The 27868-nt window shown below is 40.6% G+C and overlaps 1 protein-coding gene across 1 annotated transcript; it reads right to left on the reverse strand.

Annotated features, from left to right (window-relative positions):
* Window positions 1-770: 770 nt before the first annotated feature.
* mcf2lb (mcf.2 cell line derived transforming sequence-like b) lies at window positions 771-27868 on the reverse strand. The gene is made up of 32 exons (XM_041057840.1): window positions 27803-27868; window positions 21717-21800; window positions 19750-19864; window positions 15630-15720; window positions 12270-12389; window positions 11965-12081; window positions 11636-11785; window positions 11412-11536; window positions 10509-10623; window positions 10286-10405; window positions 9249-9440; window positions 8958-9149; window positions 8602-8761; window positions 8200-8261; window positions 7997-8082; window positions 7748-7814; window positions 7550-7665; window positions 7118-7187; window positions 6931-7023; window positions 6749-6841; window positions 6525-6650; window positions 5467-5688; window positions 5238-5330; window positions 4937-5015; window positions 4687-4759; window positions 4459-4565; window positions 3054-3119; window positions 2811-2888; window positions 2224-2333; window positions 1218-1330; window positions 1017-1120; window positions 771-906 (listed from the first exon to the last, which is right to left on the reverse strand). The coding sequence occupies exons 2-32, from the start codon at window positions 21790-21792 to the stop codon at window positions 827-829; spliced, it is 3411 nt and encodes a 1136-aa protein (XP_040913774.1). The 5' UTR covers window positions 21793-21800; window positions 27803-27868; the 3' UTR covers window positions 771-826.

The raw sequence follows: 27868 nt of genomic DNA on the forward strand, positions 1-27868 counted from the left end.
CAGAGACCAGAAAAGAAAAACGCACAGTCTGGACAGCTGGTTTCTAATGATGGGCTGATGAGAAAGAGAGAGAGAGAGAGAGAGAGAGAGACAGAGAGACAGAGAGACAGACAGACTCCAGGAAGAGAGTAAAACAAAAGAAGTAAGAAAAGAAAAAGTTAGAAGCAAATTTAAAAACTGACTAAATCTATGTGGGCATTTTCCTTTCTTACAAATAAATAAACATGAAAAAGGAAAAATAAAGAACTGGACACAGAAGTGATTAGACTCTCAGAAAACATTCACTAAAGCTAAACAAGCTGTAGGCATTTAGCTCTCTCCCTCTTTCTTATTTACAGTAACAGTGGAAATGTAAACTCATGGGTGAATTAGTGCAGACCAACACAAAAACAACCGTCATCCACATTTGATCACAAATCTTTCCCCATTTTAAATGCGAACACAAATAGATGCATTAACTGAGATCAGTCCTGCTGGTCCATTCATACATCTATTACATTATAATCAGGCGGGTCCTGCGTAAAAAATAAACAGACAAATGTGTGACTAGAGGAAGATCACCTTACTTTACGATGAAATTACTATGTAACGTATTCATCTACTCAATATCTTCATGGTACGTTGGCAGCACGGTCAAATCTAAAACATGAGCCATTGTCTCACACTATGTGGTGCAAGTGCGTGATAAAAACAATGAAAAAATACAGCTTTCTGTGGAAACCTGGCAAAATACTTATGACTACTGATGTTGGCATTACAGCACAGATAGCCACACGATGCTAGCATTCAGGAGGGAAGTTTGGTGATGGAGGAAGTGCTGAAGATTTCAGGGTTTGATGTCAGAGAAGCTTGCGTAGGTCTCACTGCAGCTGGACGATGTGCTGAGGTTTCCAGAGCCACTGCCTTCTGTTAGAAAGACGCAGGTGTTGGAGATTAATGTTTAGATGTGGGACACCTGCTTAACAATGATGTGTTAATGTCTCATATGCTTTATTTGGAATCTTTTGTTTGAATACCTGAGCTGGTGAGAGACTGGCAAGACTTGGATTTTCCAATCAGCGTGATAAGATTAGCAGCAGCGATCCAGCCCTCCTTAGAAGTGCTCAGGTTACGTACAAACCTGCATGACCACACAGACATGCACAAAGGTAGTATTATAGCAGTGCTGCTTTAATTGTTATTATTTATAATAGGTGGCAGTAAGATTGTATTCTGACCACTGTCCATCATCTTCCTCTTTGACCAGCTGAACCCTGTCTCCACTCTTCACTGAGAGCTCTTGAGCACTGCCCTTCTCATAGTCGGCCATCACCGTATATTTTCCAGCACTCTGTTCATAGCCAAGATAAGAATCAGACAAGGACACACACTGAAATTAGAAAAATCAGGAGCTTTGTCAGATCAAGAGTTACAGCGGCACGCAAGATGATTTTGTGCTATGAGTGGGCAAACAAGTGACGTCTGATTGAGACGACTGAGTGATGTGTCACCTTTAAAGCTGCACTAATCAATACTTTTATATTAACAATGGATCAAATGATGTTTCCGATGGCAGCAGGAAGCTGTTTTCTCCAATGAAGAAATTCTGAGAAACCCTCTATTTAAGTGCTGCCTTAACAGCTTGTTCTGCTGCCACCAAGTGGCCAAAAATAAAAAATGCAGCTGTAACTAGAAGTAAACTGAAAATTCTTTTTTTTTTTTGGGAACTGGAAAATTAGCAATGAATAATTTTATATGTAACACATTACATGTTGTCTATTCCATTATCTACCCATGTAATTGAGAAATGTTGGCAAAATAGTTGATTTTCACAAACACAGTAATTATGACTCATAACTGACAAAATGTTAAAATCCACAGAAATGTTAAAAAAAATGCACATAGTAAAGGTTATGTATGGGAAAAGAGGAAATAAATACTCTTATGCACAAGATACACACAAATGCAGACTTCTTTTTTCTTTGTCACTTAGGAGCACATTTCATTGACTTATATTTATTCCCTGGAAACTTACTTTAACCTTAATTACAACCAATACATACCTAAGTCCCCTCTCACATTAGAATTAAGCAAAAAAAGCTAAACATTCATAGTTTATGTTGTGGGGATCAGCATTTTTTTTGTCCCTATTAGGAGCAGACTGCCCATAATTTGGCTTTTGTCTCCATAGTGTGATTAATACGCAGACAGGCTGATATGTTTGTCACACACACAGTGACTCACCAGCTTCTTGCCACTGTCTTCCTCTGGGTCAGAGTTAAGAGGATCTTCAGCACTGGAATAGCCATCATGCTCCTCTGAGGCATCTAGTGACAGGGAAGCCTTGTTCCAGCCTGAGGAGAAGAGGGAAACACAGGTGTTTAGGTTACAGCAACCTGCCAACCTATCAACCTAACCTGCTGACAAACGTGAGTGACCTGCAGTGAGAGATCTACGAGTGTGAAAGAAAGAGTGAAAGGGAGAACCACAATATGCCCTTTGCACAGAGAAGGTAGAACAGCTAATCCCAGGAATCCCAGCATGACACAACCAGTCCCACAGCTATTATCATAAAATCTACGACTGGTGAGACGGGCATGCAGCTCTATATGTTAAACTCTGAAACAACTGAAACAAAGAAGTGAAGTGGCAGGCAACCATTTCTCCATATCAGTGCGCTAGTTTCTATGATTCTCACTAAGCCTGAAAGAAACGTGGAGAGGTCACATGGGCAAAGCAAAAAATAGTGAGAGATGGTCTATAAAGGGTTTACAGTAGTGAAACCGTGGACCAAACACACAGCCAGCGTGAGCCGACTCGTGCCAGTGTACCTCTCCACTTTGTCTGTAAGAGATTAGAGGTGCTGAACCACCTGGCCCTGCTCAGGTGGAGGGGAGGAGGACCTGCATCTGAGGGACAGGAGGCAACGGAAACACAGCCAGTCACTCATCCTGCAGAAGCTACAGCCAATCAAACTCATCTGTGCTAGAGACCTTGGCTGTGCTCCAGCATCACGGATAAACAGCTAACCAGACAGGGTTGTTACCGCAGTTGTTGCTGAACAGACTAACTACCTTTGAAGCCGAATGGTGTAGGGTCACTCTGGCGTTTCGTCTTGTGATCAGGGCTCGTGGGCGATCCTACCATGAAGCAGGAAAAAGGAGGGACAGAGATGGTTGGCGAGGCAAGAAAGGAACCATGAGCAAACACTGACAAGTAAAAGGTTAATTTTGATGAGGAATAATACTAGTCGTACTACTACTACTACTACTAATAATAATAATAATAAAGTCAAAGGGGAAACTGCCATTTTCTGCTACAGATGCACAGTGAACTTACAGCTAAATTAGAGGGGCTGAGGAAAAACGAACACAGGCACACTAATTCTAATAAGGAGAACAACTGCACAGTGCAGCTCAGTGTTGCAATGCATTCCCAAAGAAAGAACTGCATTTTGTACAACAAAAGGAACAGTACATTCCGATAGACTGAATAAAGCTGGGGCCTAGAGCTGTGTGATACCTGGTGACGGTAGGACTGTCATGGGTAATGTAAAACTTTTATCATCAGTAGTTGAGGGCTCTGTGGAGGGAAGCATGCAGTATTTGACCTACTGACCAAACTTAAAATATATTAGTTCTTTACTTGGTTTTGATCTTCATGGACACATTTTGTGCATACAGTTAGATAAAAAGATCAAAAAGCACTCTTATGTTTGTTTGGTAAATATAAGGCTACTATCAGCAGCTGGTTGGCTTAGCTTAGCATAAAAACTGGAAACAGCAGGAAACAACAAGCCTGGCTCTGTCTAAAGGTAACAAAAAACACCTGCCAGCACCTTGAAAGATCTCTGGGTAATATGTAAATGTCCAGTTTGCTTAAATCGAACAAAAACTGATGTGTAAAAAGTGACAAATCGTGGACTATTTCACAAAATCCAGTCAGTATATATCAATGGTTTCTATTCATTAAATGACTCAACAAAATTCTCCATCCTCTATTTACAAGTGCACTTTTTAATTTTACAAATGCAGAAGATGATGAGATGTGTTGGATATGAAATAGACAATTGCCTGCAGTTACCTTTCTGAGCTTTGAGGTTACTGAAGCCTTGTAAAGTAAAGCGCTTTTTAGCAACAGCAGCTCTGTCTGAGGTAGGGCTTGTCACAGCCTCATCTGACCCAGAGGAAAAACAAGAATAAAGGACAGAGAGGGAAGGAAGGAAGGAAGAAAGGGAGGAAGTTAAGCAAGTGCAAAGGGAGAAAATAAATAAAGAGGGAAGCAGTTGTATGTTTCAGTGAAGACAACAGAAGTTAAGACATGGGTTAATCATCAGGGCAGGGGAAGCAAAGGTGCAGTAATAAGTGTAGCCTGTACTATACATGCACAACAAATGCCACAGGTGGATTTGTTAACAGAAAAAAAGTTGAAGAACGACTGCATCCATCTAAATGGATCTGTCCTGGTTTCTCTACTCACCTTTTCCTGTGGGCTTTGGTGAAGAAGAGGAGTTGACATCAGGGCTGCAGGGCTCAGCTTTCTTCTCCTCTCCCTTTTTAAAGCTCTTCTGACCCGTCTTGAACGGACTGTGGGTGAACAGAAGTGGAACATTGATTATCCACAGTTCAGTTTTAAAAAGCAACCACAAATCAAACAGTCTGCTAAATTGTTTAGAGAGAATAAATGAAGTGGCAAACAGACACTCACCTTAGACTTACTGTTCCACTGGACACAGGAGGGAACTGGAAAACCTGGTCTGGTGCCTTCTGCTGTCTGGCTTCTGAAACACAGAGGGAGAATGGGAACGATTTTACTTTTATGAACATTACAGTTGTTTCAGATGTTTCAGTTTCTGGTTAAATGTAGATATTAGTGTGACCATAACCTGAAACTGGAATTATGTGAACATTTATTTAAAATAAAAATGTGTTGTAATGAGAGGTTTATCTTTCTGTACCTCTGCACGCTTCCAGCTGGGTTGTCAAAACCTTCCTGATCTCATTTACCCATGTAGTTTTTACTTCAGTCGTCGGTGCCTGAAATAGGACAGTTAAATATTAAAAGGTTTAGTGCAAGCTATGCAACACTACTACAGTAACTTGGAGATGGACAGCCAAATGCATGCTTTGTATTGTTCCAATACAGTATATTGCATGTAAAAGATAAGGCCTGTCTTTATTTAGTATTTCATGGGATTTGTTTACAATTAGAAAAATTAAGGATGTCTCCAGATTATTAATTTTTATGAGTCAATGTACCTGAACAATATAAACCTCTTCTCTAGAGTTGCACCAGATTTCAAACTTCTTGTTGTCTCCCTTTGCATTCTCAGTAATGCCCACAGCACTCATCTGTCAAAAAAAAAAACAATAGTGAGGTATAAATGGCAAACTTTTTTTTTCTTTTTTTCTTTAAATACAAATGGATGGCAGTATGGAGACACAAATGCAACAAAATTCACAACATTGCGACTGTGGAGGAGCTCACATTCAGGGACTGTTTGAAGCTGTATGAGGGAGCTTTCTCGTAGCCTTCCCCATTCTCCTCCCTCCTCTTGCAGAAGAGCAGGGCTTTCTCATGGAGGAAGAGGTGTCGCTGCATGGGCTTGAAACGGGCCAGATCCTTAACCTTGGCATGACCTTTCTTGTGTTCTGTCCACACGCTGAATGACCCTTGCATCAGCAGCTTTCCCAACTCACTCAGATTACCCTAAGAAAGGGAAAGATGCTGTGAGAAAAAACTGATTGACCATGTATCGTATATGTTCTAAAACAGAGGTCTTCAACAGGTGTCCGTGACCCCTAGGTGGTCCGCGGAGGTACTGCAGGGGGGTCGTGAAATTTTTGGTTGATAGACAATTTTTTATCTATTTTTAATCTTTTTTTTCCCCCATTTTTCCCCACAAATTTAAATGCCTTTAAAAAAACGTTAACATGAATTGAACATATTAGCGGGAGGGGGGATTAGGATCAGTTTCAGGGTCCTTGGCCTGAAAAATGTTGAGGACCCCTGTTCTAAAGGATTAATTATAGTAATTTGTCTCTTTACTTGGAAGCTGCTTCCAAGTACAAGTCTTCAGATGTCTTGTTTTGTCTCTAAACCTCAGTTTACAGTTATGTATGACAAAGAAAAGCAAGTTCTCACTGGTGCATCAGAACAACCAACAGGAACCTATTATTGTATATAATTTTATTTTGTATTCTTATTTTTTTATATTGTCATTTTAATTGAAGTCTTTGTATTTATTCAATTTGTGGCCACTTTATATTTTGTGTTGCTCTTTCCTTTTTACCCTAACAGTATTCCTTGCTCCCTTTTTGTATCCTCCTTTATTGATCATTTCCTTCTTTAAATGACAGAAACAATCATTCAATTAATCTTATGAAACATCCCAGGACATCACACTTCATCAGCAGTGTGCCTTTTACACAATATTTTATTAAGAGGCTACACTCAGCTTGTCTCTGTCTTCCATTTTCTGTTGGTGACCTATATCGAGCATCCGTTCTGCGATTGATAAGCCTGGATCCTGTTTAATGTCTTACCTCATATCCTGTAATGGCGATGAGGTGCATGGAGTCATTGACGGCCTTGAGGATGCCCAAGATGGAGGTCAGTGCCTCCTGCAGGTCATCGGCCCCCTCACAGCCCTTACTGTACTTCAGCATTTCCTGTAGTTAGCAACACAAAAACAAGCAGCTCATGGCAATTACTCAAAAAAAAAAAAAAAAAAATCCAACTGACTTATTGCTAACAGAGAGTATCATACCTTCAGTAGCAGCTGATATTTGGTAATCCTCTGAACAGGCTTCAGCAGATAGGAATCTAAACCCAGTTTATGCTCCAGCTTTTTCTGACACTCCTGATGCAACAAAACAGAAAATAATTATGTTAAATAGAACACACAAATTAACATTAAGCTAAAACCAGAATATCTAACAGTCTCTTCACCTGGAAGAAGGCGCAATCTGAGCACTGCCTCCAGAGGCTTTCAGAGCGAGGCTTGTTGTGACAATATTTCTCATAGATCTGCAGGTCTGTCATCTGAGGAGGGAAGTGCAAACGATTTGTGTTCAGGAAACCTCATCTGCACCACTGGATTCACATCTCTGTACTCAAAATCTCATAACTCACTCACCCTCTCTAGAAAACACCTTCCAACCAACTCTGGGCAGTCGGTGTACTGTTCCAGCTCCCTCAGAAAAGTCCTGGAAACAACAAAATCAAGAGACAGGACAACAGAGAGTGAGACAAAAGACAACAAAGATGACTGATTAAAATGCTGATTATGTTTGATGATATTTATTACTATTTATTAACCATACTACCTCTGCAATAACATGTAAATATATACCCTGCTATTGTAAATACCTGTATATATTGTGTTTTTTTTTTTTTTTTTGTGTGTGTGTCTTGTTTGAAATGTCGCTTTTCCACCTCATGCTGCTCAATGTGCCTTAAATTTCCCCCGGGGACAAATAAAGTTCTCTGACTCTGAATCTGAATGTCCTTTGAAATGTCAAGTCACAGTGCAGGTATCATCAATGACAGCCAGATGGCGCTCAATCACCTCTTGTGGAAGTGGTAAATTTCAGGCATGTTGCCAAACAGAACCTCCTTTTTGTTCTGCAAAGGAGCAGGGATGAGGTGAGAGACTGCTGGATTATCCATCTCAGAGGCATATCCCTGTAACACACCAAAACAAAATGTGAAATTAGAAACAGGGGTAAAAGACAGAATATGAATCCTATATAATAATAATAAACACCTGCAATACACAGAGCAGCTCCTCCACATAGGCTCTCTCAGTTTCCAGCAGCTCGTTCATAACGTGCCTGCAGACAGAATGAGAAGAGTGAAACAGACAGAAAGGCAAAAAGGGAGATCAAATAAAGGATTTGATGTACTCTGAAAAGATAGATGCACAGCACTATAGATGATGAGATAACTGTTTTCATACAGTCCATCTGCTGTGTAATATGATTACAGATGAAACAGCAGTGGCTGATCCCCCCACCTCCTGAGCACTGCCAGGTTCTCCTCCTTCTCTGTCAGAGAGGCATGTCTGCTGTTGCTGTCTCCATTCTGCAGTTGGCTGTTTCCCTGGGGAAAAAAACAACACAGGACCACTGTGATAAGAGACAGACAATACAAACTTGAGAGAACAAGTGGACCGACAGTGTGCAGACACAAACAGAATCATGACAATAGCCCACTCACTTTCTCACAGTTGTTTCCAGGGTCAGTCTCTGAACAGTTTTTCTCCTGCTGTGCTTTGTGAGCTGTGGAAACAGTTGTCATTTGTAGCTTATTAAAAACATCTTTCCAACATAACATTTGAAGCACCACACTCATGACAGTATTCAAGACAGGCTTGTCAATAGCTATTCAAAGTTAATGAATGCCATATATTTTGTGGTTAAATCTCAAGTATTGTATTTGGAAATACCTGGGAAGAACATATCAATAGAAGAACAACAACATTTCTAAATTCACAATACCAGTAGAATTGGGGTCATGCAAAGAATAAAGAACATAAAATCCTCTATGAAAACAAAAGGGCTGGAAAGACTCTGCACAGAGTAAAATAAATGGTCCATGTGTGGCTGTGTGGAGACTGACCAGGTGAGCTGAGAGGGGATTTGATGAAGGCCTCAGGTCTGGGGGCTACCGGCTGCACCGGCCTGGTTTGTTTGGCTGCTAGCTTCTTCAGGCTGACCCTCCTCTTGTCAAACATCTCCTGCATGGATGTCTGCTTCTGGAAAATCCTCTCCACTTGGTCCTGGCACACAGGAAGTCATGTGTTCACTGTATTAGTTAAACCACAATAATATGAAACTAATGCTTAAGGCAGATGTGAACAATTATCAGACTTTGGTCTATTTACAATAACTACATCAAATTGTTAAAATCTATATGACAGTGACAGAATGAGGATTAAAAATGCAACACATGGTTCTTTGGTTGGTCCCTCTTACCTTGAACTGCTGGTTGAGCACTGCCTCATATTCTCTCCAGATGGTGCTCAGGTCTGTCAGCTGGTTCTGGCCTGCGTTATCCAGATAACGCTCCAGCTCCTGCAGTGCTAACTCAGCCCCCTCATGTGACTGACATTTGTCTACGGGCTGAGACGCCAGCAGGTATATACCATCATCAACCCATTTAGAAGCCTGAAAAGGACAGAAGGGGAGGAAGAATCAGAAAAAAATAACAACAAACAAGACAAGGAAACCACACTAGGAGTGTGTCCGTGTGTGTTGTCTTCTCACCCTCTCCAAACAGTGATGCAGCTCCAGAGCTTTGAGGAGATGGTCCTTCTTCGCCTTCAGGCTGCTGCTCACATTCTCGCTGATTGCTCTAAGCTCACTGCATTTGGGCTGAATGGAGTCGTCAGCATAGTGCGAGTTCTGTATAAGTTCATCACCCTCACGAGACAAGGTCAAGGCTCTGTCCAGCACCTCCTGTGGAGCAGTGTGGGATGACGTTTATTATCTCTGCCACGGATGATATTTTTGCAGATTTTCTACCAGTCTTCCCATAAACTTCCTTCAGTTTTAACCAAATCGACTACACATTTTGATGAGCCTGAAATCTGGAACTGGCTTTTTATTTTGCTTGAGAATTTTTGTGGACATAAACTCCAACAGAATTTTGAATTCACTGTGCTATTATGAACATTTTTTGTTTAGCAAAACTTGAACACATAAACTGTACATTACATGCCATTTGTGCTATATATATTGTGCTGAAAGAGGTGCTATATAGCAATTCAACTGCTCATAACTTGGTGGTTATGAACTCATTTTTGCACAATTAGTAGTATTCTCCAAAAAACATAATTTGGCCACCACCGGCCAATCAACATGCTTGATAAGTGTATTTTTTCCACTCAGATCTGGATGAAAAAATTTAAAGGGTTTTTTAAAATTTTCATTAATGCGCAGCCTTGGAAGAGCTCTCTAGTTGTTAATGGAACTGTGCTCCATCAGACCTTATTCAGGAAGTTACAATGATATGTGCAGTATTACTGTAAGATAGGATCTTTCCAAACACAATCATTTGAAACAAAATGTAAAGTGGTATTACAAGCTAAATGCTTACTAATTTTCCTGATGGCAAAAACTCGACCACACTGTCAGCATTATTGGAGTGATATGGTTAGATGGGAAACAGAACACTGTGACTGTATATAACAGGACTCAAACCGAACTGAGAATTTGAAAAACCCACATTTTGAAGATATTCTTGAGCCATTCACACCATGGTTAGACAAAGCTTTGATTGTGAGGGGTTGGGTATTACTTACACAGACTCTCTCCTCATAGGTGGTGAGTTCACAGAAGATATGGTCAGCGTGGGCTGGGCTGATCCCAACCTCAGAGAAGGTTGCAAGTTTCTCAGACACCTGATCCAGCAGAGCCCTCACCTGCAGCAGAAACACCACAGTCAGTTTTCAGATTTAAAAAGGGAAAGTGTTGACTGAGGTCTGGTACGGAGGATTTCACCTGAGCTAACAGGCTCCAGCTCACCTCTCTGTAGTTGTGCTCAAAGTGGCGCAGTTGGAGACACTGCTCCAGTTTGGTCTGATGCCTCACCCAGAACTCATCGAAAGCCCTTTCTGTCTCATCCAGCTGAGACAGCAGTCTGACAGAGGAGCAGAGGAACAGATGGGAACAGTAAGAAACAGAGATGAAGATGGACTGTAAAAAAAACAGGCAGTTGAGTAGAGCAAAAAAGCAGTGGGGTTAACATGAATAGAGCAGAAAATGCAGCAGGGACGCTGACTGAGGTATTTGGATATTTTTTATGTGTGTTTGCGTATGTGAATGCTATATAGAGCTAATGCCTGTTAACAAGGGAATCAGTGCCTTTAGTGTTGCTCAAAATACTGACTGACCTCAGAGCACATGGCCTTGGCAACTATTACTGTGACTATACTGATGGGAGGAGACAAGACAGCCATGAACAAATCACCTGCCATCAATTATCAAAACAGACGTCTCCTGGCTTTACTTTTTGTTACATCGATAATTCAGATGCACCACTGAGAGCCTATTAATGAGTTTCTCTTCATGTTGTGACAACAGTTGAAAATGATGTCTTAAACAACCCTTCACATTGAAGGAAGCTGTAACTAAAATGTTTGGTACTTCTGCTTGATAAATTGTTTAAGTGATAATCAGTTAAAATGATCAATGACTATTTTTTGTCAAGTTTCTATTTGATGACTATATCACTGTTCAGAAACTGAATAGCTTTTTACTATCTAAATCTTTCTATATATATATATATACCCAAATATATATACCCAAATAATTCTGATGAGTAATGGTTGATCTACATCATTTCCATGAGTTTGTATTTTCCATAATGGTTATCTTTCCAGTTTCCAGTAGCCATCACGCAGCTCTATCAGCTCTCATGGTTCTAACCTTTGCACTGTAGCTAGATTCTCCAGTTCATCCTGGTTCATGTTGTGGTCAGGGTCTCGTACTACAGGCTCATTGATGCTCTCCAACAGCCTGCCACCCTGACCCAGAGCCACCAGCAGATCCTCCTATAGACACAGACAGATGGAACCACAATCCAGACAAATAACTAGTGTACTGTATATAGAAACATACATATATACACATAAATTCATTGATGGCATTACCTTCATTTTGTCTTTCTTATCTGTGTGTGTGCTGAGCAGGACGGTTGTGGCCTGGATTTCATTTGGGAGCTCAGTTTCAGCCAGTTCAGTCCCAAATGACTGCAGGGTCTGTGCCGTCTTCTTTACCATCAGCGCAAAGCCTTCAATAGCCTGACGCATACAAGACACAACAGAGACTGATTACTTTATTCTTATTTGTATTTCTCACCTTTTACATGTACTCATTTCACTGTATGTAATAATTTATTTTATTTGTAAAGCTTCTTGTAATGACTGTATGTATGATAACTGTTCAGTGTAAGGTGGTGTCTGTTGTACAGTGTACATACAGTGCGGTGAGAGATCCACTTCTCATGGCAGTACTCCTGCGTACCCCCGAGCTCCTGGGTCAGCTGTGTGCGGTCGATGTAGGAGTGCAGCTCAGTTACAGAGCTCAGCATGATCACCTGAGACAGAAACACCTACATGTCATTTGATTATAGACACCATATATTAACTGCATTTTTTGTTCAATGAGAATTCTCAAATCTTTTTTCTTCATGATGTTTTTCTGTTTTTGATCTTATATATAAGATCAAAACATCATGTAATATCTACACAATGTTCCCACAAGTGAGAGAGTGACTGCACGCACCGGCACCTTCATCTTGAACTCATCCTTGTTGAACTTAAAGAGGATGTCGGACAGTGTGCGCTGCAGGAGGGTGGTGGGCCTCAGAACCAGAACCAGCTGGAGGTTCCCTGGGAAGGAGCCCTGAAAATTTGAGAGTAGACGGAGACTGTCATCTATGTAACAAAGCAGACAGGATCCTCCTCCAACCTGAGTCAGTTATACATCACTGGACGCATTTTTATTTATTTATTTTTTTTGCTGACAACCAGCACTTCCTACGTATTATTCCCTCCTTTTGTCTCTCCCTTTGTTTCCCCATGTGAAAACTCTCATTTAGACACATTCACGCATGTACATGCAATGTGGGGAATACAACAGAACGGAGAAGGTGTGGGGGATGTAGAGGACGCTATCCTTTGGCAGGGACATTAATCTTCATGTCCCCAAGATGCTTTTGAATGGATAATGAAGGTAGAAAGAACCAGCACCAACTCATACATGTGTGTAGGCACATGAATTCAGTCTTTTATTTACCCAGCTGGTATTGTTAAGCTTTAAATTAGCACAATGCATTTGTTAATACAGAATGACGCACAGGGTTAACATTTTATATCTGCAAAAACCATTGAGGTAAATTCATGATTTGTGATTTTGGGTGATATAAATTCGATAGCCTTGACATTAAAAGAAAAATTGTTGTTTCTAACAAGCATCAGTCAGCATAAAGCAAAGACTCACTAAGCTAAAACTGTTGTTCTAAAAGATGTATTTGGAACATCCATACTAATCCTCTACTTATTCATCATGCTATGTATCCACCATCCACTCAGCTCAGCCAACACAACCAATAAAATGCCAATTAAAATGTCATGATTGACACCCACTGATAGACTAAATAATGCTGTGAAAGCAGATGGATGAAGGTTGAGGGTGGACACTTATCTCCTCTCCTGAAGCAATGCAATTATTAATGCAGCTTTAATTAGCTAATGACCTAAACGGATGGTTCGTCTGATTGGCCGTCCTCCCCGAGTGAGCTGAAGAATGCTGGTCTAAGCAGAAATAAAAATGAATACATAGGATCTGTACTGTTAATGGGATTAATAAATCAATTCAGTGTTTGTCCTCGCTGACCTGCCGGAGAGGAGGAAAATAATAGTGTTGAAAACCATCTGGAGAGATGAAAACCACAATCTGTGGAACTCACAGCTGGTAACAGTAGGTGTTACCACACAGCAAGGAAAGAGCTGCTATTCAGTGTATTTAATGTTAATGGTTTTGATAATGTGGTACAGCAAAAACTGGTCTCTTAAAAGGAAAAGTCTGGCAAGACTCTATATTCTTCTTACTAATAAATCCAGAGAAAAGACTCAAATTAACAACTAATCCTACCTGATCTTACTAACAAGTCTTTCCCGTGTAGCCAAAGCCTGAGATATCTTATTCTCCTGTGTGCCCACAGCTGTCGCAGTGATATGTGGATCCTGCTATGCTTTGCACAGACAGAATCAAGCAGGAGACTTAGAGCTGTCAAACAATGTATAATTTGTCACGGTTGTGATGACTGAGTCCAGTACAGACCAAAACACATCTAAAGTAGTGCTACCAAGGCCAAAGTGTAACACGGTGGGATTATTTAGCATTTAAAGATAAAGAACTAAATATTTATGACCACTGATTTTTCTTAAGTGAGAGTTAATGTACTTGGAGCTAAGAGCCATAGACAGGGTAGAGAAGTTTGAAAGTACTGAGACACAGACTAATTCATTATGGATTTGGTCATTTCATGAGCTTTGTTGACAACAGCACTATACAATATCTCTTGCCATTTAAATATTGTAGCTTCTAACCATTCAACCATGCTGCTTGGATCTGTGGTCACTGGAAGTTATGGTCATGGTCTATGCACACACACATGCACCCACACATATGTACAAAGCCTCAAGGAAGAGCCTGATAAATAACAAGAGAGGAGGGTCTGCTTTAGGGACTGACACTGTAGACTTAATTAGGATCAGTCTATAAACAGGCTTTGTGTCTGTCATCAGATCAAAATCAGTCATGCACAGCAACGGGGAGCTCTCCTTGAAACACACCAACTCACATCCACAGAGGCATGTGAATACACAAGTGTCCTCATATACATAGACACACAAAAAGACAAAAGACAAAGAAGATCATTCAACAGCAGAAATGCTTATTCTCTCTCACACAGATCCCCACATCCATATATGTGTACACACTGACTAAATAACCTTGCTGAGTAAATATATCACAATGTGCTTTTAATACAATTTAATGAAGCTCCCAAACTAGTCCTCACTACAAAGAGACAGCAGCAGCAGTTTGGAGAGTCTAGTTTCATCATGATGTATTTAGCAGCCTGGCTGAATCACCCCAAACAGGACATTACTGCAGGGATGACTGAATGCCCCCTATTACCAGCCTGTCAGCCTGTAAAAGTCCCCCTTGTGGGATTAATAAAGCTTGATTTAATTTGAAATGAGTGAGTGGGTCTCCCATGTCTCTGGAGACCATGAGTGGTGATATTCATCTCTCATTGTCCCTCTCAGACCTTTCGTCTGTTCATGTAGCCCTCTGTGTTGACTACTATTTTGCTGCGATTAATGTCATTAACATATTCAATTACATAAACACTTTTATCTTCTATGAGATTTCTAAAAAATGCAAGTGTTGACAGTATATGGACATGAAAAATAAACATGTATACACTACAAGGGAAATATAAGATGAAGTGTAGCTAGTAAAGCTGTTAAAAACAGGGTGCTAGTGAACTGTCTATTGTTTAGACCAAAATAATATGTTGATGGCCTGTATGATGGGGTGATCTAACCCTAACCCTTATCTAAACTAATTTAGTTTAGGCCTTTTGTTTTAAAAGAATGCTTAAAACGTTTTTTTTTTTTCTAAAAATTAAATCAACTTGAAGAAGAAAAGAGGGATTTATATGAATGAGTGAACAAAAATAGTCACCATCTCCTTCTGTCTTTTTTGGCATGTGACTGTTTATTTTTCCCTGTAGCTATGGAAACACATGACAGGCTGTGACAGTGATAGGAGAGAGTTCAAGGATGATTTTGGCTCATATAAACCCCCAAGGGGGCTGGTGGTGATATTAGTGGTGAAGCTGTGAAAGAGAGATGGGGATGCTCCAGCACCTCTCTGTCGCCTTAAAAACCTCCTATTCCACCCTTGGGAGAGGGTGTAAGGCCAGTGCCTCTCAAACCCTGATCCTCTCACCTCAACAGCTGATTAAAGGGCCGTTTCTCTCCCACACAGACACAAAGACATTCGCAACACAGACAACGCACGCAGAAAGTAAGTGCACGGTCACATCTGCAGACACAAAGACAAACTTACTGCAATACGAAGCAGGGTCCCCTTAACAGCCGCCCATCTGTCTTGCCGGCGATCAATGACCAGGATGAAACCCACGCCTGTCGACGACAAACTGGAACACACAGAGAGGCAGTGCATTTAACACAAATTACACACTGGTCTATTTTCCCACAGAAATAGTTCGGGGGTGAGCCGAACTTGATTTAGCACCACAGTGGATGGTAAGATTAGATCATGTAAACTATCTAAACTCTGACTCTTTGAAAGAAAAATAAATAAATAAATAAAATCACACAGTGCAGCAGTTTGGAGAACCACAGAGAAAAGTCAAAGGTTTAAAAGAAGCTGATGTAACTTACGTAAAGTAGGGAGCCCACAAAAAAATGTAAGTGTGTAAAAGTGTAATGAGGAAAAAAGAAAAAACAAAAAAAACATAAAATGTACAGTCAAGAGGCCAAGTGCTTGTTCACAGCTCACTGTTTTGTTATGCTGCTCTTTATCTTCTTGGACAGCTGGTGTCTCCCATAAAAGGAGAGGCTGTGAAGCACCTCCAGATTTCTTGGCCATCAGCCTCCAGCTCCCTGTTCTCGCCATGCACCCCCTCATTCCCCTGCTGCTCTCTCTAGTCCCAGAAGAGAGGAGGGCTGTATGCCGACAATCAATGACAATCACATGTGCAGCTCACCAGCAGAATCCCTCATGCTTACCTGAAAACATGATACACCTAAGGCGACACATGAGCACCTTAGCACTGTCAGCACCTATCTTGCAGAAATATCCCCGTAATCTTCAAGTATTTGCTTTCAAAGTTGCCATTCTGCCGCTATTAACTGCACAAACAGGGTTAAAAGAGGAGTCCTTGTAACAAAAAAGTCGAATTGAAAACACAGGAGATGTGTAGATCCCAGCGTGCTGTGTTGTTTGAAGAGGAGGGAGCCAATTCCTCAGACCATCACAGCATCCAGCCTCAGCGTACCCTGTGCGGCATTTGTAAGCTATCCAATGAGACACCGGGAGATGCTGGGACACAAGCCAATCACAAGATGGCTGCAAAGGGACGAGCAGCTCTAGTAGCCAATCAGTAGATCTTCATATATGTGGGATGGGGACAGATTCAAAGAGAATGCCACTGTGAGTATGAGGGTTTCAGTTATTAGGAAAATACAGAATGTTTATCCATGTTGGCCTCTCTACTTTACTCTCTCTCACTGTAACATTTACAGTCGTAACGGCTCTTCTCTTATTTTTTTCCTGCACTTTCCCTCCCCTTTCATCTTTTCCTATTCTTTTCCTCCATCATCCCCACTTCTCGGCCCCGCATACAATCATCTACACACGCTCTCACAGCCTCTCGGGCTTTGGAACCATAAACTGCTTTACATCTCAGCCGCAGAGGAGGAGGAGGGGGAGAGCGGGACAAGAGCTTTTCTGCCTCAGGACATTTACAGCTGATGAGATGAGAGGGTGGTTTAGGGTGAGCACACAGCAACCCAGGTAAAGAGAAGGAACATCCGAAGAACATGACGAAATGCGCCTCTGCAGGTGCTACTAAACCACGATGACCCAAACTGCGTGCCAGATAACTGTCCTACCTATTTTTTAAATAATACATTTGTTTTCTGTTTTTTTTTCTTAGTTGTGTTGGTACAGTGAGTGTAAATTTTGAGCTAAACCTCATCTAAGCCACATTTACTCTGGTGTTTTCAAAATGCTGATAAAGGTGCACTGACACCTATAAACAAACAGTGCTCAGCATTTGATTCAGTCTTTGGACCAATTCAGTATTTACAGTGTATCAAAACACACTTTAAGGAACAATTTCCAATTTTGGTTTTGCAGTCAAAGGTGATTTTGGATTCCTAAAAACATAAATGGTTATGGTAAATCATACAATGTTATGAATAATTATCATATTGTATAGCAAACAGACACGGTCTCACATTTAAACTACTTAATTTAAATATTAATAGAATTGCCTGGTGATGTTGTGGCTGCATGTGTGTGAGTGTCATGGTAATAATTGGACTGCTGAAGTAAAAGTGTGTAGTAGCACCGTGAGCTGTGAGTTGAGCTGCGAAAAGGCTCTGCCTAATGGCAATGCAGTGATGAGGGAAATTTGCTGCATGAATGCATATGCAGACATAGCAATACACATCCTGCTACACCCTCCCCTCCTTCTGAAGTACTGAACAGAGCAGCGAAAGTGACTGTGAATATAAGGTCAGTGATATATAAAACTAAAAATAGATTAAATAACCATGGGAGAAGAAAGCATTAAAATTCAGGCCAAATCTCTGTGTTCACTGCATCTTTTTACCATAAAACCAGTCAATCAAACTAGGTCCACGGGTGAATGAACGCATGCAGGGCTTAGGAGAGAGAAAAAGAAATAAGAAAACTATTTATAAAGCAAAAGCACCAAACATTTTTAGCTACAGCTTCTCAAAGTGCAGAACTGTTTCAGATGGGAACATGGTCTGTGCAAGGACACAGCTCTTAGATCATTTACTGTGTTGTTAGGAGAAAAGCCTGATATAAATGAATTAAGAACCAGAAAATCATGTGACAAGAAATTATTTAAATATTTAACACATCCAAACAGTCTGCCTCAGCCTTAATAAAAATAATATTTACAGTTAATTTATGTTAAAAACCATACACATGGATGGAATGATAGATTTAACATGTAGAAATCATGTCTGCAATTAATATTGATCCAAAGGTATTCATTTCAAACTAGCAGCAGCTGTTCATGGTTATGATACACAGACATTTGCCCCTGGCTGTGGACTATGTATGCCCCATCAGGGGTGTTGGTCCCCTCAGGTAGCTCCAGCCATCTGTTCCTGTATTCACAACAGCTTCTGTGGACGACCTTCCTTCAGATGACTGGTAACCTCTGCACTCCTCAGAGGAGGTGAATTTATTTTTATTGAAATAAAAATATGGAGGAATAATTTCATAAGTATTTTTTACAGTCCACTCACATATTATTTAAAAGCCTTTAAAGACAAAAACTTACTGTACTGTATGCCTTAATACAGACACATGAGTGTGAGCAGGTGTTCTCACACTCACACTCACACACACACACACACACACACACACACACACACACACACACACACACACACACACACACACACACACACACACACACACACACACACACACACACCTCCTTCAGAACACAGCTCTGCTCAGCTGTCTGTATGCATTATTCAGATTCAAACAGTCAGAATCACTGTGGTTTCTATTTTTACTTGCTTTGCCATTCCAGGCAAGATGAAGGAAGGATGTGACAGAAAGGAGGAAGGGCTAAATGAAGAAACTGAAAGACTTAACTGTGAGGAAAATATCAAAGAAAAAATAAAAATGAACAGCAAAAAAGGGGGCACAAGACTGTTGACTGTTCTGGGGGGATATATGGGGGAAATGGTGGTCTATACTGTTTCCCCTCCCCCCTTGTCTCCTCTGGTCTTCCCATGTGTACAAAGACAATCTGCAGAAGACTGATAAAGACCCTGGATTATGAATTGGCCCTCTTATTAATAAAGGAATCACAACCCTCTTCTGCTTTTACAGATATCATAGTGCAATGAACTAGCTGTCTCATCCACTGAGCAAATCCTCAGTATTCAACATCTTTAAGAAGTCAAGTTATGATTAAGTGTCCACTGCCACCTACTGGCAGACTTCATATACAAATGCATCTTCAATTTTTAAGGTCTGCTGTCTCCCTTACTTCATACTGTCACTCCTTCATCCAACCATTTCCAATTCACTTCACCCGTCTTTGCTTCACCACTATGCCTGTCTTTGGAATGCAGAAGAAAATGAGAGAAAATCCAAGCTCCGCACAGAAATGCCTCATTCGGTCAGGTTCAAACTTGAAACGACTCTCCAACTTTATCACATGACTGCATCATTGAGGCAGAGACAAGCCGATGATGACACCAAGAGAGCGGAAGGTGTTAAAAAAAAAAAAAGCGAGTGCTGTTAAACAAGGAAGGACAGGAAATAAGGTAGAGAAAAAATCTGAGGTGATACAAAAGGTGAGAGAGGGAGGTGTGGATATCAGCAACAATCTCAGATTTGTGTGTGTGCGTTTGTGTGACAATCAGGCAGTGAGAGACTTTACCTGGGCACACTAGTCAGGTAGGTGAGCACGTTGTGGAACTCTCTGTCGGTGATCTCTCCAAATGCTGGGAATTCTGGGAACACAATGATGGGGCTGCCATTATCTCCTCTACCCCCTAGAAAATAAAAAATATATAAAAAAGAGGAACACTGAAACTTTATATAAAAATAAATTTAAGTTTAAATATAAGACAACATCCTAGCTTTCATGGTTTCTGGGCAGATGTTGAGAGCTTTGTTAATCAATCTGACCCAGAAAATGCCTTTCAAAATACTACAGTAAAAATAAAAGAATAGAGCACTGAGTAAGAAGAAACTGTGGCCACATGGGGGCACTGATGTTAAAGCTCTGTGACTGATGAGTGGAGGCAGGGCAGAAAAAAAATTCAGTGTCCATCATAACAAATAATTTAGTCTCATATGCTTACATCTAAAAACAGGCAAGGAGAAGCCAGTGGCCTGAAGTGCTTCACTCAAAATACAGGAATTTAAAAGCTCATTGAAAGGTTCTGTGAAAAAGGGTCCCCTGCAGATCTATCTTAAGAAATTTAACTTTTCACTGTAGCTGACTAATAGATTCCATTAGATCCGTATAACTTCATTACTACAGTGACTGACAGTCTTAATACACGTTTTTTTCCCTTTGTTTCCCCTTGGTTTGTAGGCAGCTAGTACTTTTTTCCCAATTTTTCCCTTTTCTACCACTCTGGCAGCTATTAATGAAAAGTTGTACACATTTAGTAGCCTTGTAATATATGTCTGAGAAGAATAAAAAAAGATTAAACACAAAATATGAAGTGAATCAGTATGTGGGAAAAAAGGAAGACTCAGGCTCCTCAAGTGTCAACCAACAGCTGATTTAAAATTAAATATTAAAAATAAACTGTTTTCTACTGAAAAAGTGATATGATCTCATTATCTTACCCCTTATTCCCCCCATCTTACCACAAATTTTCACAACATTTGGAAACTGCTCTTAGTTTCATTAAACAGAAAGAAGCTTCATTAAAAATACAGCAAATCTTCTTCCTAAGGACAATGTGGGTACGGTTTGATCTGATTTGATTTGTCGCCTGGAGACCTAAATAAACAACCCCATAAGTGCAATTAGACTTTAATGCCAAATATGAGACATCCCCTTTCTACAACTGAGCCTCACCCACTTCAAACCAGTGTAAAGAGCACAGACCAAAAAATAAATAAATAAATAAAACACTTAATACAAAAATCTCTTCTGCGAAATGCTCCAGCGCTGGCAGACGGTTGTGTTCCATGGCTTTTATTAAGAAGCCAACTGAGAAAATGTTTTTCTTAGGGCAATCTCACCTCTTACACGTGCACACACAAACACACACACGCACGGACACTATCTCACTCCTTGTGTGGAACAGCTGCTCTGTCAGTTCATGTGACTGGAATATCAATCTGTCTGGCTTTTCTTCTCTCATTGCTATAGCAACAGCAAGTGCATGGTCATGGTTTCAACGTCTGCTTAGATCTTTGTCTGTAAAATGGTTCCCAACTCTGCTATAGCCACAAGGTCACCTCTGACACACACACACACACACACACGCACGCACGCGCACGCACGCGCACACGCACACGCACACACACTGCAGCAGAAATATTCTGAGGCATGTGTAGGGATGAAAACATGACCTGGACATTTAGAAGGAGTGAATGATCAGGTAACAGTAGCAAAAAAGCGGCAGGTATCTGGACCAAAACCTGTCAACCACTGAAGAGGAAAAGGAGGGAGGTGACATTTGAATAGCAAAACATGACTGCCAGGGGACACCAGCTGACAGGAACTATGCAAATATCAAGTGGAACAGTTAATATATAAACAATTGCTCAGAGATGAGAAAGACGATAACTGTTTAGTTAATGAAGAAATAAACAGACACCAGATGAGTTGAAAAGACATGTCCCTATACATGGAAACAGAGAAAGACATGAGGGCATCACCTGAAAGGAAGGCAAACTGCTTCTTGAGGTCAGGCGTGATGTCGGCAGCGCGGAGAGGACTGCTGTCCAGCTGCATAATTTCATCTGGGGAAAAAAGAAAGAAGTGCAAATATAAGTGACAGATCAGAGGTGAAGATGTGCAGGTTGGCCCGAAGCCTGAGGTCTCTGGTCTGTTTAATTATCAAGTTTTCTTAATTGCTATGTTTATAATTTATATTTTATAATTTGCACATAACCACCTTCTTCAGGCAATGTATAAAGTGGTCCTTTGCCAGACATACTATATACAGGCGGATATAAAACTTAAACATGCATTTTCCAAGAAAAATAGCTATGGCAGTAGCATTCAGCCAGCATCCAATACATTAAGGTTTGTGGTGATCACAGCTCCGTACCCCCCATGGACTCCGTTCATAAGGATTAAATTAATCAGATTTAAGATTCATTCCCACAGTCGGAAACAGAGATTCCGGTCATACAAGGGCTGAACTGGTGGCTGGCCAGCAGACACCCATAGGGCAGGAGGGGCGGTGGGGAATTAGTAGTCTAGCCAGTGATTTTTTTGGCCAGTTGACAGACTGTATTGTATTGTATGTCATTACAATATCAAAACATGCAGGAAGTTTTTACAGTAATACACTCAGGAAGCAGAAAAAATACAGTCCTTTTCCAAAGCACAAATTAGACGTTATTCACTCCGATGAAGTGAATGTGGAAAAGATGTAGGTTACACTGAAAAACATCTGTGTCTGACAGCTGTTAGGTCTCATGAATATCATTCATTAAACGTAAACAGCATCCATGCAACATACAGCACATGCATCAATTTGCATTCAAGAAACTTTTGAACAAAAACTGGCCACAGTTCAACTTGAAACTGAGAGCAAAACAGCAAAAGCCAAAACAGATCAATACAGGAAAATTGGCAACGTACAGTTCATTGTTACTGGATTACAATGCTACTGCTTTGTGTCTCTCTCACGCTCTTCTGTTCGCACAAGCTAAAGGTACACATCCAATTATTTTACATTTTAAAAGCTGAATTCAATTTAAGATTCACTTATGTCATACCGAAAGGCCTGAGGAAGATCAAAAATAAGCACTGTGGTCAAATACTGCTCTGAGAAGCTGCTGTAAGGTAACTAATTTACCTTGGGGCATTTTGGCAAGGAAACGTTTGTGCTAAGATGCCGTTTATCAAAGCAGTTCAACAATAGCAGTAAAGATTAAAATCTGAATAATTCCTCACTTACTGGCCATGTTTTAAGGTGCCTGCATATTTTATATTTAGTTCCAGTCAAAAGGGGCTCTGTAGGCATCCGTGCCATGAACGCTAAGAGACCACATCTCAGGTCAGAGCCGACATAGTTCGGAGTCATAAAAAAATGAAGCACTGGCCTCTACGGCCCTTCATTACTTTTCCATTTTCTGTATAAAAGCACTACTTGCTTACCAAGATCCCCCGGGGTTATAGAGCTGCAGTCTTCTGCATGCAAAAAATAGTGTTGTGTTAAAAATGTGATAACCTCTCTATTGTACACAGACTGTTTTATGATGCTGTACTTCAGGTAAAATAGGCTGCAGCTGTGAAAACACGTGTGAAAATCACTGGGAAATTGAAAAGTCAGGAGACTACAGGAAGGGTGTTTCTCACGGTCACAGACATTATCACGTAAATGTGGTCACAGTACAAACATAGACAGGTAAGTTAAAGTAACAGAAAGAGCAATATTGACTTTTGGTCTTAAGCTGACTTTGTTTGCTCCATTTTCTGAGGTAGTCCATGATGAGTCACCATGCAATGCTGGAAATGTTATTCCGCGCAGTTCATGTCTTTCAAAATACCACTTCATTATTTGTAAAGCTCATAATCATTATCCATCAAAAATTTTAAATTACGTTTGTACGTAAGTTTATACTACAGCTAGAAACAGTCCCTTTACTTACACAGACATTTCTGCTCCCCTCATGCTGAGGAAGGCGGAGCATGAAAAATGTGAGGAGATATAATTATGTTAATTCAAAGGACTTTTGCTCCTGGCTAAAAGGACTTTTAGAGACATAACACAGAATAAAAGATAACAAGTAGAGACTCTTCCTTCCTTTGTTTTTTTCTGAATATTATCCGCACTAGCATGGTAACCTCAAAGAGACTCTCAGACCAAAAAAAACAAAAAAACAAAAAACCCATACACAGTCTCAAAGAATCAAGGATATAAGAAAGTACACTGATATGACATTTAAGAATACACAGTCTATCCCAAGAGCTTTCCCTGTAAGGCACTGTACCTGTCCTGTGATGCATGGAACAGCGGTGACACCAGACTCATTCACCTAGTCTGGCTTCATGCTCATTGGAATTACAGAACATCACATTATATCCCTCAGTGTTACATATGTTCCCCTCTTTCTTCCTGTGCGTTAAGACAACTGTCTTTGTCTCTGACAATACTTTCTGTTTGGCAATGAGACCTATCAGGTGACTTAGCCTTAAGGTATTACTACATTGACATTCATCTCCTCTCCCTCTCTCTCCCACACACAAACACACACATGGGGACAGGACTCATTCAAATGTGTCTTCTAGGTTTGGCCTCCTTTAAACCATTTTCCTCTGAGACCAGCTGGTGCCATGACTGATGTGTCAAAACAACATCAATCAAAGGTTTAACCCAGTCAGGAGACTTAAAGGACCATACCATGTTTTTTTGTGATTTGAGATTTTTGTCATGTGTGTACTGCACAAGCTCATTGACAACTGTACAGTGAAAATCTTTATTTTGCATCACTGTTGTCACATGAACATTTCAGCACCTTTGTGTTGTTTTCCTTCAAAATAATATGATAACTACATGACATTTTATTCATTTTGGAATAGGAAGACACAGATGTCATCAGAAAACAAGCTACTAAAAAGAATGTTTAATGCTACAGAACAAGACACGGCAGCTGCAAGCGGGAATATTTTGGAAAAATCGCCTTGTTGCTGTGTGTTCAATGATGCTCTGATATCCCACATTTGAGAAACGTTTGCCAAAAACAGTATTTGTGGCCCATGCCGTCAGATAAACCACCCACTCACCCACCCACCCAATATGAAAAGGGTAGTGTGAATCTGGTGGTTTCTTGCATTTTACTGTTGCTGTTTTACTGAACGCTTGTAACCTGATCACAGGGGTCTGGACAGGTCCAAGCAAAAATGTTGGTTAGAAAACAGCTGGGGAAAATCAAATGGTCTGTTGTTATAGCTCATAGAAATAAAAAGACAAGAACAACACTGGTTCTCAAACTTTAACCAATACCATTAGGATTCAATAGGCTACTTCGTTTTAGGAATTCCTGATCACTGAAGCAGGTGGTTTTACGTCTTATGACAGCAGGAGACCAATGAGATTGATGCGTCATTTCTGCTCATCTACCATGTCCAGACACAGACAAACACAGCTAACTGCACTAGCTCATCTACTATAAATTAAAAGCCTTTCTGTTGCTGGACAAACATTATTGATTTCACACACTATCATGGACTGTGCCAGTTTGTTATACATTTTTTAAGGCCAAATCAGTTTTGTTCCTTCTACCCTTATCATACTGAAAGGGAATAGGGTATTGCGTGTCTTCCATCTTGCCTATTGACTGGATACTATTTCCAATAACGTGTAGTTAACAGATATTGATTAGGGACAACTGACTGATATTTACTGTTGTTACCTGAGACACAGCTTCCTTTTCTTCTTTGCTTTGAGGTTAACCTGAAGCGAGGGTGTGCACACCAAAGTGGCTCCTTAACAGAAGCCAGGCAAGTGGGAATGAGACTAGATAAATGACCATATCTGTGATGTTTGTAACCACTGTTGCCATGTGGCCACTCACTGCCTGAGGTGTTTGGACACAAAGCTGCAACTGTCCAGTCATCTACAGAGCGCTCCCAGGTACTGACGCGCTCCTTAAGGACTCAAGTTCACACAGAAACCTCCATCAGTTTCCACTTTCTGACCCTGCCTCACTTAGCCGGCCACACCTTGCCCCCAGCAACTCCCACACATATCAAATCAAACCCCCTCAACCCCCAACCCCCCCACCACCACCCAGACCAGCGAGAGTCACACTTTGTTTCCAGAGAGAGGCTATTCTGTTACTGAAAAATCCCCTCCTGAATGATGTCAGACTTGAGTTTCAGTCACTTGTTGGGGTCACTTTCTGTTCTATACTACAAAATAATATCCACTAAATTTCCTCTATATTTTTCTTCCCCACCCCCTTTCTTCCTATTATTTCGGGGACTTCCTTCCAAACTTCCACTTACGGTTCTCACAGTATTATACAAACCTTAAAAGGCCCTCTGGCCACCTGAAGGGAGAAAAAGAGCCAGTATCAGATACTACTGTATTTCTAACAAAAGGACAGAGTGAAACCACTCAAGTGTCTTTTCCCATCTCTTTTCCTTATATGTTCACTCATCAATGAGAATCGATCATGTCACAACAATCTAATGAGAGTTCAGGAAAGTATACTGAAGAAACCCGAGTTTATTATTAATGTTTTATTGTCTCCGGGGTGGTCTAAATGAAACTCACTCTGTGTATATTGACACAGGCCACATCCTCCCAGCAAGAAAATAAGAATTATGAAGCTCAATGATGAGGGTTCAAACTACATTTGGTGTTTATTTTACTCACATTTGCCTGTAATGTATTACATAATAGATAATTTGAAGATACCAAAGTCTTTGCTGTTTTAACCTTGTAATAAAATGACAAATTACATTTTCATTCTCCATTATACAAACATAATTACAGTGCTTCTTCTGCTCCTTACTGAAGAGGTAATTCTGCTAAGGAGAAAATACACTGCCTGACTCCCTGAACATAAAATTATTCCAACACTCCCTACAAACACACACGTAAACGCAAACTCACATACACACCACCTGCTGGTTGAGGCGCTAATGTTCTTTAAAAGGCTTAACGATGGGGATTAGTGTCCACTCACGCTCACGTTTGTGGGTGACGAGTCAAACGTTAGTGGGTCACAGTCACACACCTGGACTGCCTGCCACTGCTGACACAGATTAAACAGGACTAGAGCAGAAGCCTGAAATCCTGGTTCACCAGGCCAGAAAGGACAAAAACACACACAAAAAAAATAAAAAAGTAAAAACCTTTCAACTGTAGAGGAAGCTGGTCATTAGATTGTTAATATTTCTTAAATATTAACAATTTAATATTAAATATTAGATTGTTAATATTTAAGAAATAGCTGCTTCAGCCAGAGCTACTTGTTTCTGCCCAGTCCTTCCTTGCCCTCATAAAGGAAATGTGAAATTATTCTAAAAATATAATGAACTCTGAATGTTGGACAGGTCATGGGTGGGGAAAGAAAAGAGCAGAGAACATTGGAAGCCCACAAAGAGGGAAGTGGGGGAGGGCAACAAGTGGAAATAAGGGGCTTATGGTCATGGAAGAGGAGTGACAGAGATAAAGCAAATCACTAAACAGGGCTGAACAGTGAGAGGTGAGTCTGTATAATATCATGAGGAAAGCACAAGGGGTGAGAGGGTTCAGATGAAGTTTAAAAATTAATTAGTCCAAAAGGCATGTTAAAAAAATTGGAATCCTCCCCCCAAAGCAGAGTATAGTAATGCATCGCTGTTGATTAATATCACAATGTTACATAGGTAACGCCAGATCCCAAAAAACAGCAACACAAAGTACATGGATGAGCACAAAGCATCTGATTCCTCTGTCATTTACAGAGCTTATATTTTCAGAGTGTAGTAGATTTAAAAAGGCAAAGGAACAGATATTTCTGAAACTGTACCGCCAAGTGCTATTTTCCAATCCCACCACTCAATGGTAGCAAAGGTAGGGGGCAGAGGAAATCAGACAGAACAGGGTCAGGGACAGGGTGGAAGATGTCAAGCTGAGATAACAGAACCAAACTGAAGTTAATGTAATACGGGGATAAACTGCCCACAGAAACAGGCCAATACAGTATTTTGACAGAAAGTCAAGGGAAGAATTATCATGTGACACATAGGGGAAGAAAGGATAAGAGAAAACAGTATGAAAACATCTGACACCTACCACGCAGCCAGTGGCAGCGCTGTGAAAATCTGTAGTATCTTTCCACCTCCTCCAGAGAGATCCGTA

The sequence above is a fragment of the Toxotes jaculatrix genome, chromosome 15 (assembly GCF_017976425.1).
Source record: "Toxotes jaculatrix isolate fToxJac2 chromosome 15, fToxJac2.pri, whole genome shotgun sequence".
NCBI classification, from domain to species: domain Eukaryota; kingdom Metazoa; phylum Chordata; class Actinopteri; family Toxotidae; genus Toxotes; species Toxotes jaculatrix.